Consider the following 18728-nt stretch of genomic DNA (forward strand, 5'->3'; position numbering starts at 1 on the left):
ACTGTTATACTATCGTTCTAACAATCTGCACTAGTGTAATGATGCTGGCTGGAGGAATGACTGTTATACTATCGTTCTAACAATCTGTACTAGTGTAATGATGCTGGCTGGAGTTATGACTGTTATACCATCATTCTAACAATCCCCACTGGTGTAATGATGTTGGCTGCAGGAATGACTGTTATACCATCGTTCTAACAATCCCCACTGGTGTAATGATGCTGGCTGGAGGAATGACTGTTATACCATCGTTCTAACAATCCCCACTGATGTAATGATGCTGGAGGAATGACTGTCATACCATCGTTCTAACAATCCCCACTGGTGTAATGATGCTGGAGGAATGACTGTTATACCATCGTTCTAACAATCCCCACTGGTGTAATGATGCTGGCTGGAGGTAAGAGTGGAAGCTGGGAAGAGGAGTGCCGTAAATGAGAGTCTGGAAGATGTTAGAATTAATGATAAAGTGATGACAGCACACAGTGCAAGAGTGTGGTATTGGGGGGAGAAAACAAAAGTTGTGTAAGTGGAAGAAGAAGAATCATTCTACAACGTTAAAAAAAAGACTGAATGCTGGAAAACTGAATTAGAAACGCATCATGCACAGATCATGCATTATTTTGACATTGCTAATCTCAATGTTGAGTTCATAAGCAGAATGTATCTGTGACGAGTTGCTGACCTACAATATCTGTTTTTTCCTGGCCAATGTTCTAATGAAGTTCAACACAGCCTGAGGCAACCAGTCAATGTAGTTAACTGACATTAATTATCAAGATTCCATTTTTTCCATTACTTTTACCTCCACATCTTCCTTATCGAAAAGGTCGCACCAGGGAGAAACTACTCCTTTGAGGGTGAACTCATAAATGCAAAGATAAAATGTTGTTTCCACCATATCTGAAAAACAAAATTTAAAACAAAATAAGAACATAACCATCCAAGTTTGCTGATTAGATTATTACATTGCCATGTTTTCTGTTGATTCAAGGGCAGAATGTGTGTGCAAAGGGATGTTTTGTATAATACACCAGGTGTGAGGGTAAAGGAACCTCAGGAGTCGGTGATCACAATATGATTTGAGTTCAATTTGAGATTTAACAAGGAGAAACTGAAGTCAGAGATGTTGGTATTTCAGTGGCGTAAAAGAAATTACAGGCCATGAGAGAGGAAGAAGAAAAAGCGGATTGGAAAAGGCTCTGGTAGGGAGGACCGCAGAGCAGCAATGGATGGAGTTTCTGTGAGAAATAAGGTGCAGGATACAGAGCAAAAATAAGGAAATATTTGAATGGAAAAATATCACAACTGTGGCTAACAAAGGAAGTCAAAGTCAATGTAAAGGCAAAACAAGAAAGCAAAAATTAGTGGGAAGATAGAGGATTGGGAAGTTTTTAAAACTTGCAGAAGGCAACTTAAAAACATAGGGAGGGAAAAGATGAAGTATGAAAATAGGCTAGCACATAGAGTGGAATCCCCATTATCCGGCACCTACAAGGATTACAGATGTTGGATATACAAATTTTGACTGACACATACTGTTACAATGCCTAACTAATAAACTATCATTAAGAACACACAGTTTAAAAGAAAAAAGACAGTGCAAAATATAAAGTAATTTGAAAAAAAAAATCAGTATTTTACTCTTTAATTACATTAAGTTCACTTTAATCAGGTAGATCCTGTGACTTACAAAATTTAAATTCAAACTCCAATTGTGGCTCTGTAACAGTGTTGAGATAGTCACTACACCAATTGTGGCTCTGTAACAGTGTTGAGATAGTCACTACCCCAATTGTGGCTCTGTAACAGTGTTGAGATAGTCACTAACCCAATTGTGGCTCTGTAACAGTGTTGAGATAGTCACTACCCCAATTGTGGCTCTGTAACAATGTTGAGCTGGTCACTACCCCAATTGTGGCTCTGTAACAGTGTTGAGATAGTCACTACCCCAATTGTGGCTCTGGCTCTGTAACAGTGTTGAGCTAGTCACTACCCCAATTGTGGATCTGTAACAGTGTTGAGATAGTCACTACCCCAATTGTGGATCTAAAAGTGTTGAGCTAGTCACTACCCCAATTGTGGCTCTGTAACAGTGTTGAGCTAGTCACTACCCCAATTGTGGCTCTGTAACAGTGTTGAGCTAGTCACTACCCCAATTGTGGCTCTGTAACAATGTTGAGCTAGTCACTACCCCAATTGTGGCTCTGTAACAGTGTTGAGCTAGTCACTACCCCAATTGTGGCTCTGTAACAATGTTGAGCTAGTCACTACCCCAATTGTGGCTCTGTAACAGTGTTGAGATAGTCACTACCCCAATTGTGGCTCTGGCTCTGTAACAGTGTTGAGCTAGTCACTACCCCAATTGTGGCTCTGTAACAGTGTTGAGCTAGTCACTACCCCAATTGTGGCTCTGTAACAGTGCTGAGCTAGTCACTACCCCAATTGTGGCTCTATAACAGTGGTGAGCTAGTCACTACCCCAATTGTGGCTCTGTAACAGTGTTGAGCTAGACACTACCCCAATTGTGGCTCTGTAACAGTGTTGAGCTAGTCACTACCCCAATTGTGGCTCTGTAACAGTGTTGAGCTAGTGACTACCCCAAATGTGGCTCTGTAACAAAGTTAAGCTAGTCACTACCCCAAATGTGGCTCTGTAACAGTGTTGAGTTAGTCACTACCCCAAATGTGGCTCTGTAACAGCGTTGAGTTGGTCACTACCCCAAATGTGGCTCTGTAACAGTGTTGAGCTAGTCACTACCCCAAATGTGGCTCTGTAACAGTGTTGAGATAGTCACTACCCCAATTGTGGCTCTGTAACAGTGTTGAGATAGTCACTACCCCAATTGTGGCTCTGGCTATGTAACAGTGTTGAGCTCGTCACTACCCCAATTGTGGCTCTGTAACAGTGTTGAGCTAGTCACTACCCCAATTGTGGCTCTGTAACAGTGCTGAGCTAGTCACTACCCCAATTGTGGCTCTATAACAGTGGTGAGCTAGTCACTACCCCAATTGTGGCTCTGTAACAGTGTTGAGCTAGACACTACCCCAATTGTGGCTCTGTAACAGTGTTGAGCTAGTCACTACCCCAATTGTGGCTCTGTAACAGTGTTGAGCTAGTCACTACCCCAATTGTGGCTCTGTAACAGTGCTGAGCTAGTCACTACCCCAATTGTGGCTCTGTAACAGTGTTGAGCTAGTCACTACCCCAATTGTGGCTCTGTAACAGTGTTGAGCTAGTCACTACCCCAATTGTGGCTCTGTAACAGTGTTGAGCTAGTCACTACCCCAATTGTGGCTCTGTAGCAGTGTTGAGCTAGTCACTACCCCAATTGTAGCTCTGTAAGTGTTGAGCTAGTCACTACCCCAATTGTTGCTCTGTAACAGTGTTGAGCTAGTCACGACCCCAATTGTGGCTCTGTAACAGTGTTGAGCTAGTGACGACCCCAAATGTGGCTCTGTAACAGTGTTGAGTTAGTCACTACCCCAAATGTGGCTCTGTAACAGCGTTGAGTTGGTCACTACCCCAAATGTGGCTCTGTAACAGTGTTGAGCTAGTCACTACCCCAAATGTGGCTCTGTAACAGTGTTGAGATAGTCACTACCCAAATTGTGGCTCTGTAACAGTGTTGAGCTAGTCACTACCCGAAATGTGGCTCTGTAACAGTGTTGAGATAGTCACTACCCCAAATGTGGCTCTGTAACAGTGTTGAGCTAGTCACTACCCGAAATGTGGCTCTGTAACAGTGTTGAGATAGTCACTACCCCAAATGTGGCTCTGTAACAAAGTTGAGCTAGTCACTACCCCAAATGTGGCTCTGTAACAGTGTTGAGTTAGTCACTACCCCAAATGTGGCTCTGTAACAGCGTTGAGTTGGTCACTACCCCAAATGTGGCTCTGTAACAGTGTTGAGCTAGTCACTACCCCAAATGTGGCTCTGTAACAGTGTTGAGATAGTCACTACCCCAATTGTGGCTCTGTAACAGTGTTGAGATAGTCACTACCCCAATTGTGGCTCTGTAACAATGTTGAGCTAGTCACTACCCCAATTGTGGCTCTGTAACAGTGTTGAGCTAGTCACTACCCCAATTGTGGCTCTGTAACAGTGTTGAGATAGTCACTACCCCAATTGTGGCTCTGGCTCTGTAACAGTGTTGAGCTAGTCACTACCCCAATTGTGGCTCTGTAACAGTGTTGAGCTAGTCACTACCCCAATTGTGGCTCTGTAACAGTGCTGAGCTAGTCACTACCCCAATTGTGGCTCTATAACAGTGGTGAGCTAGTCACTACCCCAATTGTGGCTCTGTAACAGTGTTGAGCTAGACACTACCCCAATTGTGGCTCTGTAACAGTGTTGAGCTAGTCACTACCCCAATTGTGGCTCTAAAAGTATTGAGATAGTCACTACCCCAATTGTGGCTCTGTAACAGTGTTGAGCTAGTGACTACCCCAAATGTGGCTCTGTAACAAAGTTGAGCTAGTCACTACCCCAAATGTGGCTCTGTAACAGTGTTGAGTTAGTCACTACCCCAAATGTGGCTCTGTAACAGTGTTGAGTTGGTCACTACCCCAAATGTGGCTCTGTAACAGTGTTGAGCTAGTCACTACCCCAAATGTGGCTCTGTAACAGTGTTGAGATAGTCACTACCCCAATTGTGGCTCTGTAACAGTGTTGAGATAGTCACTACCCCAATTGTGGCTCTGTAACAGTGTTGAGCTAGTCACTACCCCAATTGTGGCTCTGTAACAGTGTTGAGCTAGTCACTACCCCAATTGTGGCTCTGTAACAGTGTTGAGCTAGTCACTACCCCAATTGTGGCTCTGTAACAGTGCTGAGCTAGTCACCACCCCAATTGTGGCTCTGTAACAGTGTTGAGCTAGTCACTATCCCAATTGTGGCTCTGTAACAGTGTTGAGCTAGTCACTACCCCAATTGTGGCTCTGTAACAGTGTTGAGCTAGTCACTACCCCAATTGTGGCTCTGTAACAGTGTTGAGCTAGTCACTACCCCAATTGTGGCTCTGTAGCAGTGTTGAGCTAGTCACTACCCCAATTGTAGCTCTGTAAGTGTTGAGCTAGTCACTACCCCAATTGTTGCTCTGTAACAGTGTTGAGCTAGTCACTACCCCAATTGTGGATCTGTAACAGTGTTGAGCTAGTAACTACCCCAATTGTGGCTCTGTAACAGTGTTGAGCTAGTCACTACCCCAATTGTGGCTCTGTAACAGTGTTGAGATAGTCACTACCCCAATTGTGGCTCTGGCTCTGTAACAGTGTTGAGCTAGTCACTACCCCAATTGTGGCTCTGTAACAGTGTTGAGCTAGTCACTACCCCAATTGTGGCTCTGTAACAGTGCTGAGCTAGTCACTACCCCAATTGTGGCTCTATAACAGTGGTGAGCGAGTCACTACCCCAATTGTGGCTCTGTAACAGTGTTGAGCTAGACACTACCCCAATTGTGGCTCTAACAGTGTTGAGCTAGTCACTACCCCAATTGTGGCTCTGTAACAGTGTTGAGCTAGTCACTACCCCAATTGTGGCTCTGTAACAGTGTTGAGCTAGTCACTACCCCAATTGTGGCTCTGTAACAGTGCTGAGCTAGTCACTACCCCAATTGTGGCTCTGTAACAGTGTTGAGCTAGTCACTACCCCAATTGTGGCTCTGTAACAGTGTTGAGCTAGTCACTACCCCAATTGTGGCTCTGTAACAGTGTTGAGCTAGTCACTACCCCAATTGTGGCTCTGTAACAGTGTTGAGCTAGTCACTACCCCAATTGTGGCTCTGTAACAGTGTTGAGCTAGTCACTACCCCAATTGTTGCTCTGTAACAGTGTTGAGATAGTCACTACCCCAATTGTGGCTCTGTAACAGTGTTGAGCTAGTCACTACCCCAATTGTTGCTCTGTAACAGTGTTGAGCTAGTCACTACCCCAATTGTGGATCTGTAACAGTGTTGAGCTAATCACTACCCCAATTGTAGCTCTGTAAGTGTTGAGCTAGTCACTACCCCAATTGTGGCTCTGTAACAGTGTTGAGCTAGTCACTACCCCAATTGTGGCTCTGTAACAGTGTTGAGCTAGTCACTACCCCAATTGTGGCTCTGTAACAGTGTTGAGCTAGTCACTACCCCAATTGTGGCTCTGTAACAGTGTTGAGCTAGTCACTACCCCAATTGTGGCTCTGTAACAGTGTTGAGCTAGTCACTACCCCAATTGTAGCTCTGTAAGTGTTGAGCTAGTCACTACCCCAATTGTTGCTCTGTAACAGTGTTGAGCTAGTCACTACCCCAATTGTGGCTCTGTAACAGTGTTGAGATAGTCACTACCCCAATTGTGGCTCTGTAACAGTGTTGAGATAGTCACTACCCCAATTGTGGATCTGTAACAGTGTTGAGATAGTCACTACCCCAATTGTGGCTCTGTAACAGTGTTGAGATAGTCACTACCCCAATTGTGGCTCTGTAACAGTGTTGAGATAGTCACTACCCCAATTGTGGCTCTGTAACAGTGTTGAGCTAGTCACTACCCCAATTGTGGATCTGTAACAGTGTTGAGCTAGTCACTACCCCAATTGTAGCTCTGTAAGTGTTGAGCTAGTCACTACCCCAATTGTAGCTCTGTAAGTGTTGAGATAGTCACTACCCCAATTGTGGCTCTGTAACAGTGTTGAGATAGTCACTACCCCAATTGTGGCTCTGTAACAGTGTTGAGCTAGTCACTACCCCAATTGTGGCTCTGTAACAGTGTTGAGCTAGTCACTACCCCAATTGTGGCTCTGTAACAGTGTTGAGCTAGTCACTACCCCAATTGTGGCTCTGTAACAGTGTTGAGCTAGTCACTACCCCAATTGTAGCTCTGTAAGTGTTGAGCTAGTCACTACCCCAATTGTTGCTCTGTAACAGTGTTGAGATAGTCACTACCCCAATTGTGGCTCTGTAACAGTGTTGAGATAGTCACTACCCCAATTGTGGATCTGTAACAGTGTTGAGATAGTCACTACCCCAATTGTGGCTCTGTAACAGTGTTGAGATAGTCACTACCCCAATTGTGGCTCTGTAACAGTGTTGAGATAGTCACTACCCCAATTGTGGCTCTGTAACAGTGTTGAGCTAGTCACTACCCCAATTGTGGATCTGTAACAGTGTTGAGCTAGTCACTACCCCAATTGTAGCTCTGTAAGTGTTGAGCTAGTCACTACCCCAATTGTAGCTCTGTAAGTGTTGAGATAGTCACTACCCCAATTGTTGCTCTGTAACAGTGTTGAGCTAGTCACTACCCCAATTGTGGATCTGTAACAGTGTTGAGCTAGTCACTACCCCAATTGTAGCTCTGTAAGTGTTGAGCTAGTCACTACCCCAATTGTTGCTCTGTAACAGTGTTGAGCTAGTCACTACCCCAATTGTGGATCTGTAACAGTGTTGAGCTTGTCACTACCCCAATTGTGGCTCTGTAACAGTGTTGAGCTAGTCACTACCCCAATTGTGGCTCTGTAACAGTGTTGAGATAGTCACTACCCCAATTGTGGCTCTGGCTCTGTAACAGTGTTGAGCTAGTCACTACCCCAATTGTGGCTCTGTAACAGTGTTGAGCTAGTCACTACCCCAATTGTGGCTCTGTAACAGTGCTGAGCTAGTCACTACCCCAATTGTGGCTCTATAACAGTGGTGAGCTAGTCACTACCCCAATTGTGTCTCTGTAACAGTGTTGAGCTAGACACTACCCCAATTGTGGCTCTGTAACAGTGTTGAGCTAGTCACTACCCCAATTGTGGCTCTGTAACAGTGTTGAGCTAGTCACTACCCCAATTGTGGCTCTGTAACAGTGTTGAGCTAGTCACTACCCCAATTGTGGCTCTGTAACAGTGCTGAGCTAGTCACTACCCCAATTGTGGCTCTGTAACAGTGTTGAGCTAGTCACTACCCCAATTGTGGCTCTGTAACAGTGTTGAGCTAGTCACTATCCCAATTGTGGCTCTGTAACAGTGTTGAGCTAGTCACTACCCCAATTGTGGCTCTGGCTCTGTAACAGTGTTGAGCTTGTCACTACCCCAATTGTGGCTCTGTAACAGTGTTGAGCTAGTCACTACCCCAATTGTGGCTCTGTAACAGTGCTGAGCTAGTCACTACCCCAATTGTGGCTCTATAACAGTGGTGAGCTAGTCACTACCCCAATTGTGTCTCTGTAACAGTGTTGAGCTAGACACTACCCCAATTGTGGCTCTGTAACAGTGTTGAGCTAGTCACTACCCCAATTGTGGCTCTGTAACAGTGTTGAGCTAGTCACTACCCCAATTGTGGCTCTGTAACAGTGTTGAGCTAGTCACTACCCCAATTGTGGCTCTGTAACAGTGCTGAGCTAGTCACTACCCCAATTGTGGCTCTGTAACAGTGTTGAGCTAGTCACTACCCCAATTGTGGCTCTGTAACAGTGTTGAGCTAGTCACTATCCCAATTGTGGCTCTGTAACAGTGTTGAGCTAGTCACTACCCCAATTGTGGCTCTGTAACAGTGTTGAGCTAGTCACTACCCCAATTGTGGCTCTGTAACAGTGTTGAGCTAGTCACTACCCCAATTGTAGCTCTGTAAGTGTTGAGCTAGTCACTACCCCAATTGTTGCTCTGTAACAGTGTTGAGCTAGTCACTACCCCAATTGTTGCTCTGTAACAGTGTTGAGCTAGTCACTACCCCAATTGTGGCTCTGTAACAGTGTTGAGCTAGTCACTACCCCAATTGTGGATCTGTAAGTGCTGAGCTAGTCACTACCCCAATTGTGCTTTTGTCATAATTAACCCCTGCCAATTTTAAATATGTATTATTTACCTCCCACATATTTCAGTATATAGGATGATCCTCACAACCTAAAAATGGCGCCTTAAAATTGGGGTAATCTTACACACCAGGTCTAAAATCCATCCTTTGCCAGCAAAGTCAGAGTACATCCATGACATCACATACAACCCAGAGAATCTCCTTTCTTGCAGGCATGGTAGAATTACCACTAATTGGTCATGCAAAAAGTAAACTGCAAAAGCGTGAACATGTAAACAGTCAAAAGTACTGTAAACAGATAATGAATGTAAACAAACTGACTATGCAATATAGGCAGAGCAAAGAAAAGTCATTAAGGTACACAAGTAAGAATCCTTAAATGAGTCCCTGATTGAGTGTTGTTGTTGGAGTCTGATGGTGAAGTGGTAGCAGCTGTTCCTGAACCTGGCACCTCTACCTCTTTCCTGATGGCAACAGCAAGAGTAGAGCATGTGCTGGGTGGTGAGGGGTGCTACTGTCCTCCAATGGCAATGTTCCCTGTAGATGTACTCAATAGTGCGGAGGGTTTTTGCCTATAACATCCTGGGCTGCATCTATTACCTTTCTGAGGGATTTACGCTCAGGGGTATTGGTGTTCCCATATCAGAAAGTGATGCAGCTGGTCAGCCTATTTTCCACCACACATCTGTTGAAATTTGCCAGGATTTCTGATGTCATATCAAACCTCCACAAACTCCCAAGGAAGTAGAGGTGCTGAAATGATTTTTTCATGATGCCATTGGTGTGTTGGGTCCAGGAAAGACCCTTCAAGATAGTAAGTCACAAGAACCCTCTCCATCTCTGATTCCCTCAATGATCACTGGATTGTACACCTCTGGCTTTCCTTTCCTGAAGTCAACAATCAGCTCCTTAATTTTGGTGACATTGAGTGCAAGGTTGTTGGTGCACCATTCAGCCAGGTTTTCAATCTCCCTCCTGTAGGCTGACTCATCTTTCATACAACCCACTACCGTGGCATCATTGGCAAATTTGTAGATGACATTATTGTCATACTGAGCTACAAAGTCATAGATGTAAAGTGAGTAGAGCAGGGGACTAAGAATACAGCCCTGCGGTGCTCCGGTACTGATGGTAAGAACTTCTCTTCCATGATCTCCAATCTTCACTGATTGTGGTCTGGAGATGAGGAAATATATGATCCAATTACACAGAAGGGGTATTATCTCACAGGTCTTGGAGTTTGCTGATCAGTTTTGAGGGGATGGTGCTAAATCCCGAACTGTAAATCCTGATGTAAGCATCTTTGCTGTTCAGATGTTTCCCCTACATGACTTAACCCCATACTGCTGGCTCAAGCTCAAGTGTCCCAGTTAAGCCTGAGTGTGGACTCTACCACCTTCCTTGTGCTAACACCCAACTCACCCAAATGTCCCAGTCAGGCCTTCGGCACACCTTTCTCACGGTGATAACCCAGCTCACCTCCTCCATACAAGTGACGACAGTGAAAAGAATGCATGCATATTGAGGGTCTTTGCTAGTTCAGCGGGGCAATCCTGTGCATGTCTAGCAAAGTCTCAGTGCTCCCCTGCAGAGTCCATCTGTCCAGTCTTATTTATTTGAAATTCTATTTATCTATCTCCTCGATTTTTTTGCCATTTGTTTGAGTTTCCGGTTGATTCAAGGTAGGAGTAGATGTAGAACCAGAAGAAAATAAGGCTGGAGAAATCATAATGGGAGTCAAGGAAATAGCAGAAGAGCTGAATGAGTAATTTGCATCAATTTCAGTGTTGAAGACATTGGCCTGATGCCCAAGGGTATCAGGGAAGGAAAATGAGTGCAGTTACTATTAGAAAAGAGAAGGTGCTTAGAAAACTAAATGGTCTAAGGGTAAATAAGTCTCCTGTTCATGATGGATTGAACCCTTGGGTTTGGAAAGAAGTGGCTGTACAGATTGTGGAAATTTTGACAATGATCTTTCAGAAATCAATAGATTCTGGCATGATTTCAAAGGACTGAAAAAATCACAAATGTTACTTCACTATTCAAGAAGGGAGGGAGGCAGCAGAAAGGAAATTATAGACTTGTTCGCCTGTTATCGGTGGTTGGGAAGATAATAGTGTTGATTGTCAAGGATGGGGTTATAGAGTACTTGGAGGCACATGAAAAGATAGGTCAGAGCCAGCATGGTTTCCTTGAGGTAACATTTTGCTTGACAAACCTATTGAAATTCTTTGAAGAAGTGTCAAGCAGGTGAGATAAGGGAGAGGCAGTGGATGTTGGGTATTTGGATTTTCAGAGGGCCTTTGACGAGGTGCTACAAGAGGCTACTTAACAGGATAAGTGCCCATAGTACAACAGGAAACACACTAGAGTGGGCAAAGTATTGCATGCTTGGCAGGGAGCAGAGAATCAGAATACAGGGATCATATTCTGGTTGGTTGCCAGTTCTTCGTGGTGCTCCACAGGAATCAGTATTGGGGCCACTTCTTTTTATGCTGTATATCAATAATTTAGATTATGGAATGAAAGGCTAAATTTGCAGATGATACGAATATAGTGGAAGAGCAGATAGCATTGATGAAGTAGGGAGGCTGCAGAAGGACTTAGACTGATTAGGAGAATGAACAGAGAAGTGGCAAATAAAATAAAATATTAGAAAGGATATTATTATGCACTTTGGTAGAAGAAATAAATGGGTAGACTTCAAAATGGGGAGAATATTGAAAATTCCCAGATGCAAAGGGTCATGGGAGTCCTCATGCAGGATACCCTGAAATAAATTTGCCCGTTGAGTCAGTGGTGAAGAAGGCAAATGGAATGTTGCCATTCATTTCAAGAGGAATAGAATACAAGAGCAGGGATGTGATGTTGAGGCATTTTAAAGCACTGGTGAGACCCCTCTTGGAATATTGTGGCCAATTTTGGGCTCCTCATTTAAGAATGGATGTGTTATTGTTAAAGAGTGTTCAGAGGAAGTTCACAAGGATTATTCCAGGAATGAAAGTGTTATCATATGAGGGATGTTTGACAGCTCTTGGCTTGAACTTATTGGAATTTAGGAGAATGGAGAGATCTCATTGAAATATTTTAAATGTTGAAAGGCATGGACAGAGTAGATGTGGAAAGGTTGTTTCCCACAGTGAGAGAGTTTCAGACAAGAGGTCACAACTTGATTCACAGAACCGAGAGGCGGAGAGTTTTTTTTTAAGCAGAGGGTGGTGAATCTGTGAAATGTGTTACATTAGCCATGGCATCAAAAGGTTAGGTGGCGAAGGCCGGGGAGTGGGGCCGAGTGGAAGAATGCATCAGCTCACAATTGAATGGCGGGGTAGACAATGAACTGAATAGCCTATTTCCACTCCTACGTCTTATGGGTATGGAAAGGTTAATTAAGGAACATGGTGCAACATGGAAAAATGGGAGGACATTAAATTTGAGAGAAAACACTATTTAATATGGGTGCAGAAAGGGATTCTGATCAAGAGAAGTGGAGAAAATAGGCATTCGGGAAAAGCAAACAATTAGGAAAGGAAATGGTCTTTATTGCAGTGGCATCGGAGAACAACAATCTTGTTCTAATTGCACTGGGGATAACATACCTGGAGGTTCAAACAGTTTGGACATCATGTCCAGCTTTGTAGATTTATTACAAATTCCTAGTCAGAACATTCAGAATTGGTGTGGTGGAATGTTTTTGGCAGCACACAACTATCACTAGTAGATGTTTTTGGCAGAACATCATCAAGTTCAATGATCAAGGGAGTCACGTGATGGAGTAGTGGCCGGACGGTGAACTCCAGCCCTCTCCAGAAAAGTCGGGAAAAACAAGAGAAAATACAAAGGCACAGAAATACAAGTTAAAGAAAAGTGAGTATAAAGGTGGAAAGAAGATGGAGACAAAAGGAGAAAAATCAAAATCAACGGAAAGAAGAGAGGAAGAGAAGACAACGGAGGAAAAAGGTGAAGGCCTTACCTGTCCGAAGAGGCCCGCTGTGGAGAGAAGACCCCACTACCTCAGGTCGGTAGAAAAAGAACTACAACAATGGCTCACAGAGCCGAGTAAAAGTGCGCAACCGCGCATGCGCGACTCCTCGCGCATGCGCGATGCGCATGAAAAAAAACACACCGACGGGAGGGGGGACCAGCTGGGGAGTCGATCTCCACAGCCGGCAACGACAGCTGCAGAACACCTGCAGCAAGAAGAGACCACAGAAGACAATGGAAACAAGAAAGAAGAGGAGGAAAGGGCATCAAAGAAAAAACAGATGGCCAACCCAGAGGAAGAAGAAGAGGAAGAATACAGTGAAATAGATAAAGGGAAAGGCAAGGTAAAGGATATACTTGCTCTTGTTAGAGGATACATGGAGTCATTTAAAGAATGGCAAACACAGGAATTCAATGATTTAAGAAGAAGAATAAACAACACAGAAAAGAAAATAAATAAAATGGATATGACCTTAACAGAAATGGGGAAAAAAAATGGACAAGATGGAAGAACGGGCAATAGCAGCAGAAATGGAGGTAGAAGACTTAAAAAAGAAATTGGAGGAATCTAATAAAAAAACTAAAGAGACACAAGAATTACTAGCCCAAAAAATAGATATAATGGAAAATTATAACAGAAGAAATAACATAAAGATAGTGGGCCTTAAGGAAGATGAAGAAGGCAAGAATATGAGGGAGTTTATAAAAGAATGGATCCCTAAGGCCCTAGGATGTCCAGAACTACAGCAAGAAATGGAAATAGAAAGGGCACACAGAGCATTGGCCCCTAAACCACAACCACAACAAAAACCAAGATCTATTGTAGTAAAATTCCTAAGATATACTACAAGAGAAAAGGTACTGGAGAAGACAATGGAAAAAGTAAGAGAGGGCAACAAACCACTGGAGTATAAAGGGCGAAAAATCTTCATTTATCCTGATATAAGCTTTGAACTCCTAAAGAAGAGAAAAGAGTTCAATACAGCAAAAGCGATTTTATGGAAGAAAGGATATAAATTTACACTGAAGCATCCTGCGGTATTGAAAATATTTATTCCAGGACAACAAAACAGACTCGGATCCAGAAGAAGCACGAAAATTTGCAGAACAATTACAAAAATAGACTGAGGGATGAAGACGGGTAATGAGAGTAAAAATGATCACGATTGATATGTATGTGGGTAAAGACAAAAATAGACTGAGGGATGAAGACGGGTAATGAGGGTAAAAATGACCACGATTGATATGTATGCGGGTAAAGAGGTATAAGAGTGAATAGAGACAATGGGCATACGTGAAAGTATCTGTAATTAGAGGAAAACATAGATAGTATAGACAAGAATTAATAAGGGAAGGTAATGGAATAGAGAGAATAGGAGGGAATTAAAAGAGTGACCTTTGTGACATATGAAAAGTGAAATCTTTTCTGGGGGGGGCTGGGTGGGGGAAAAGAGCGGTCACTGCAAAATCAGTTGACGCTTGCGAGTGGATTCGCAAATCCAAATGGAGAGGGGAGATGTGGTTGTCCGACAAGGGATAAAGGACAACTCAGGAGGGGAAGGGGAGATTGGGGATAAAGAAGATAGAAATAGGAGAATAAGGAAAATGTTGGATGTTGTAGGAATGTTGTCTGGTAAAGAGTTGAAAATAAGAAAACAGAAATGGAAAGGGAGGAAAGGTAATGATGGAAAAACGGAAAGAGAAGATAAACAAAATATAAAATGGCTACGCTGAACTATATGACTTTAAATATTAATGGAATACATAACCAAATTAAAAGGAAGAAACTACTAAATTTACTGAAAAAGGAAAAAATAGATATAGCATTTGTCCAAGAAACACACTTAACTGAATTGGAGCACAAGAAATTAAAGAGTGATTGGGTAGGACATGTAACAGCAGCATCGTATAATTCAAAAGCAAGAGGAGTGGCAATATTAATTAGCAAAAATGTGCCATTTAAAATAGAAGAGGAAATAATAGATCCAGCAGGGAGATATGTTATGATAAAATGTCAGATATATTCGGAGCTTTGGAATCTACTTAATATATATTCACCTAACGAAGAAGATCAAAAGTTTATGCAAGATATCTTTTTGAAGGTAGCTAATACGCAAGGGAACATACTAATAGGAGGGGATTTCAATCTGAATTTGGATCCAAATATGGATAAAACGGGGAAAAAAATTAACAGGAAGAACAAAGTAACCAAATTTATAATTAAATCAATGCAAGAAATGAAACTTGTGGACATATGGAGGAAACAAAACCCAAAAGAAAAGGAATACTCATACTACTCGACGAGACATAAAACATACTCAAGAATAGACCTATTTTTGTTATCAGCTAGTATGCAGGATAGAGTAAGAAAAACAGAATATAAAGCGAGAATGCTATCGGACCATTCACCCTTAATACTGACAGTAAAGCTAGAGGACATCCCTCCAAGAATGTATAGATGGAGATTAAACCCCATGCTACTTAAAAGACAGGATTTTAGAGAATTTATTGAAAAACAATTAAAAATGTACTTTGAAGTAAATACGGAATCAGTGGAAGATCAGTTTATACTATGGGACGCAATGAAAGCATTCATTAGAGGACATATAATAAGTTATGCAACCAAGATGAAGAAGGACTATAATCAGGAAACAGAGCAGTTGGAAAGGGAAATAATAAACATAGAAAAAAAATTAGCAATAAAGGAAGATACAACCAAAAGAAGAGAATTGGCAGATAAAAAAATAAAATATGAAACATTACAAACATATAAGGTGGAGAAGAATATAATGAAGACAAAACAGAAATATTATGAACGAGGTGAAAAAACACACAAAATCTTAGCATGGCAGCTTAAGACAGAGCAAACTAAGAAAATGGTATTGGCAACAAGGAAAAAAGACAAACAAATTACATATAATCCAAAAGAAATTAAGGAAAACTTCAGAGAATTCTATGAACAATTATACTGAACTGAAAACGAAGGGAAAGAAGGGAAAATAGATGAATTTTTGACTAAAATTGAACTACCAAAACTACAAATAGAGGAACAAAATAAATTAACAGAACCATTTGGAACAGTAGAAATACAAGAGATAATAAAAAATTTACCAAATAATAAGACACCAGGAGAGGATGGACTCCCAATAGAATTCTACAAAACATTTAAAGATCTAATAATACCGCCCCTCCTGGATGTAATCAACCAGATTGATGAGACACAAAACTTACCAGATTCATGTAAAACAGCAATAATTACAGTGATACTAAAACAAGGGAAAGATCCACTCTCACCAGCGTCATATAGACCAATATCTCTGCTAAACACAGATTATAAGATAATAGCTAAACTATTAGCAAACAGATTAGCAGAACAGGTACCGAAAATGGTAAATTTAGACCAAACTGGATTTATCAAAAAAAGACGCACAACAGACAATATTTGTAAATTTATTAACTTAATTCATGCAGTAGAAGGAAATAAAGCACCGGCAGTAGCAGTTGCTTTAGACGCAGAGAAGGCCTTCGACAGAGTAGAATGGAATTACTTGTTCAAAGTATTGCAAAAATTCAGTTTACCGGAGAAGTATATTAATTGGATTAAAGCATTATATAAGGGACCGTTAGCGAAAGTGACAGTAAATGGACATGTATCAAAGCAATTTAACTTAAGCAGGTCAACGCGGCAGGGATGCCCACTATCACCATTATTGTTTGCGCTAGCTATAGAACCACTAGCAGAATCGATAAGAATAGATAATAATATAAAAGGAATAAAAATAAAAGAAAGGGAATATAAAATCAGTCTATTTGCGGATGATGTGATAGTGTACTTAACAGAACCAGAACTATCAATAAAAGAACTATATAAGAAATTGAAGGAATATGGAGAAGTGTCGGGATACAAGATAAACGTAAATAAAAGTGAAGCAATGCCTATGAATAACGCGGATTTCTCAAAATTTAAAGAGGAATCCCCATTCAGATGGCAAATGCAGGCAATAAGATACCTAGGTGTGCAAATAAACAAAAATCTAGGCCAATTATATAAACTCAATTACAATCCACTAATGAAAAAATTACAGGACGATTTAGAGCATTGGAAAGAGCTACCACTAACACTGATAGGAAGGATAAACTGTATTAAAATGAACATTTTTCCAAGGATACTATACTTATTTCAGGCATTGCCAATACAACTGACAGAAAAATTCTTCAAAGAGTTAAAGAAAATAATAAGGAGATTTTTATGGAGAGGGGGGAAACCGAGGATAGCACTAGATAAATTAACAGAATGGTATAAACAAGGAGGCTTACAATTGCCAAACTTCAAAAATTATTATAGAGCCGCACAATTAAGGTACCTATCAGATTTTTATCAAACAAGGGAAAAACCAGACTGGACGAGACTAGAATTAGATAAAATAGGGGAAAAGATACCTGAACACATATTATATAAATGGGATGAAAAATTGGTACAACATAGAACTTCACCAGTATTACACCATCTCCTCAATATATGGAAGAAGATTCATGTAGAAAGAAATAAAACAAATTATCAAATACCAAAACTAATATTGACGCAAAATAAGCTACTCCCTTTTACAATAGACAACCTTTCCTTTAGAAAATGGGAAAAAAAAGGGATTAAAAGAATAGAAAATTGTTTTTCAGGAAGTAGATTCTTATCCTTTGAACAAATGAGAGATAAGTACAATATAACTGGAGATACAGCGCTGGCATATTACCAACTGAGATCCTACTTGAAAGATAAATTAGGAAGCAATTTGATTTTACCAGAGGGAAGTAACCTTGAATATGTGATTTCAGATACAATGTTAATCAAAAGATTTATAACAAATATGTATATCAAACTGCAAGAAAAGGAGAATGAGGAAACAAATGGTAAAACTAAACAAAAATGGGAACAAGATTTAAATATAAAGATAAAAAAGGAAACATGGGAGAAATTATGTTCTGGAACGATGAGAAATACAATAAATACGAGGCTGCGTATGATACAATATAATTGGTTACACAGACTATACATTACACCGCAAAAGTTAAATAAATGGGACCCAACAGTATCTGATAGATGTTTTCGATGTAAAAAAGAAAGGGGAACAACAATTCATGCAATCTGGACATGTGAGAGAGTAGAAAAATTTTGGGATGATCTCAATCAGATATTAAATAAAATAACAGAAAACAATATACCAAAGAATCCAGAGATCTTTCTCCTAAGTAACATAAAAAATAAAGAATTTGGAATTGACTTGGAAGATGCACAAAAAAGGAGGAGTCACGTGATGGAGTAGTGGCCGGACGGTGAACTCCAGCCCTCTCCAGAAAAGTCGGGAAAAACAAGAGAAAACACAAAGGCACAGAAATAAAAGTTACAGAAAAGTGAGTATAAAGGTGGAAAGAAGATGGCGACAAAAAAAGAAAAGTCGAAAGCAACGGTAAGAAGAGAGGAAGAGAAGACAAAGGAGGAAAAAGGTGAAGGCCTTACCTGTCCGAAGAGGCCCGCTGCGGAGAGAGATACCCGCTCCCTCAGGTCGGTAAATAATGGACTACAAAAATGGCTCGCAGAGCCGAGCAAAAGTGCGCAGCCGCGCATGCGCGAAGTTTCGCGCATGCGCGATGCGAATGAAAAAAAACACACCGACGGGAGGGGGGACCAGCTGGGGAGTCGATCTCCACAGCCGGCAACGACAGCTGCAGAACACCTGCAGCAAGAAGAGACCACAGAAGACAATAGAAACAAGATAGAAGAGGAGGAAAGGGCAACAAAGAAACAACAGATGGTCAACCCAGAGGAAGAAGAAGAGGAAGAGGAAGAGTATGGTGAAATAGAAGAAGAAAAGATAGGCAAGGTAAAGGATATACTTGCTCTTATTAAAGGATACATGGAGTCATTTAAAGAATGGCAAACACAGGAATTTAAGGATTTAAGAAAAAGAATAAACAACACAG

General features: G+C 41.4%; 1 protein-coding gene across 2 annotated transcripts in view; it reads right to left on the bottom strand.

Annotated features, from left to right (window-relative positions):
- minpp1b (multiple inositol-polyphosphate phosphatase 1b) overlaps positions 1-18728 on the bottom strand; it is a 105589-nt gene that overhangs the window by 75365 nt on the left and 11496 nt on the right. For both annotated transcript variants that reach the window (XM_069900652.1, XM_069900653.1), the window contains exon 2: positions 806-903. In XM_069900652.1, coding sequence (XP_069756753.1) covers positions 806-903 — 98 coding nt within the window. The remainder of the gene's footprint in view (positions 1-805; positions 904-18728) is intronic.

The sequence above is a fragment of the Narcine bancroftii genome, chromosome 10, assembly GCF_036971445.1.
Source record: "Narcine bancroftii isolate sNarBan1 chromosome 10, sNarBan1.hap1, whole genome shotgun sequence".
In the NCBI taxonomy this organism is placed as follows: Eukaryota; Metazoa; Chordata; class Chondrichthyes; order Torpediniformes; family Narcinidae; genus Narcine; species Narcine bancroftii.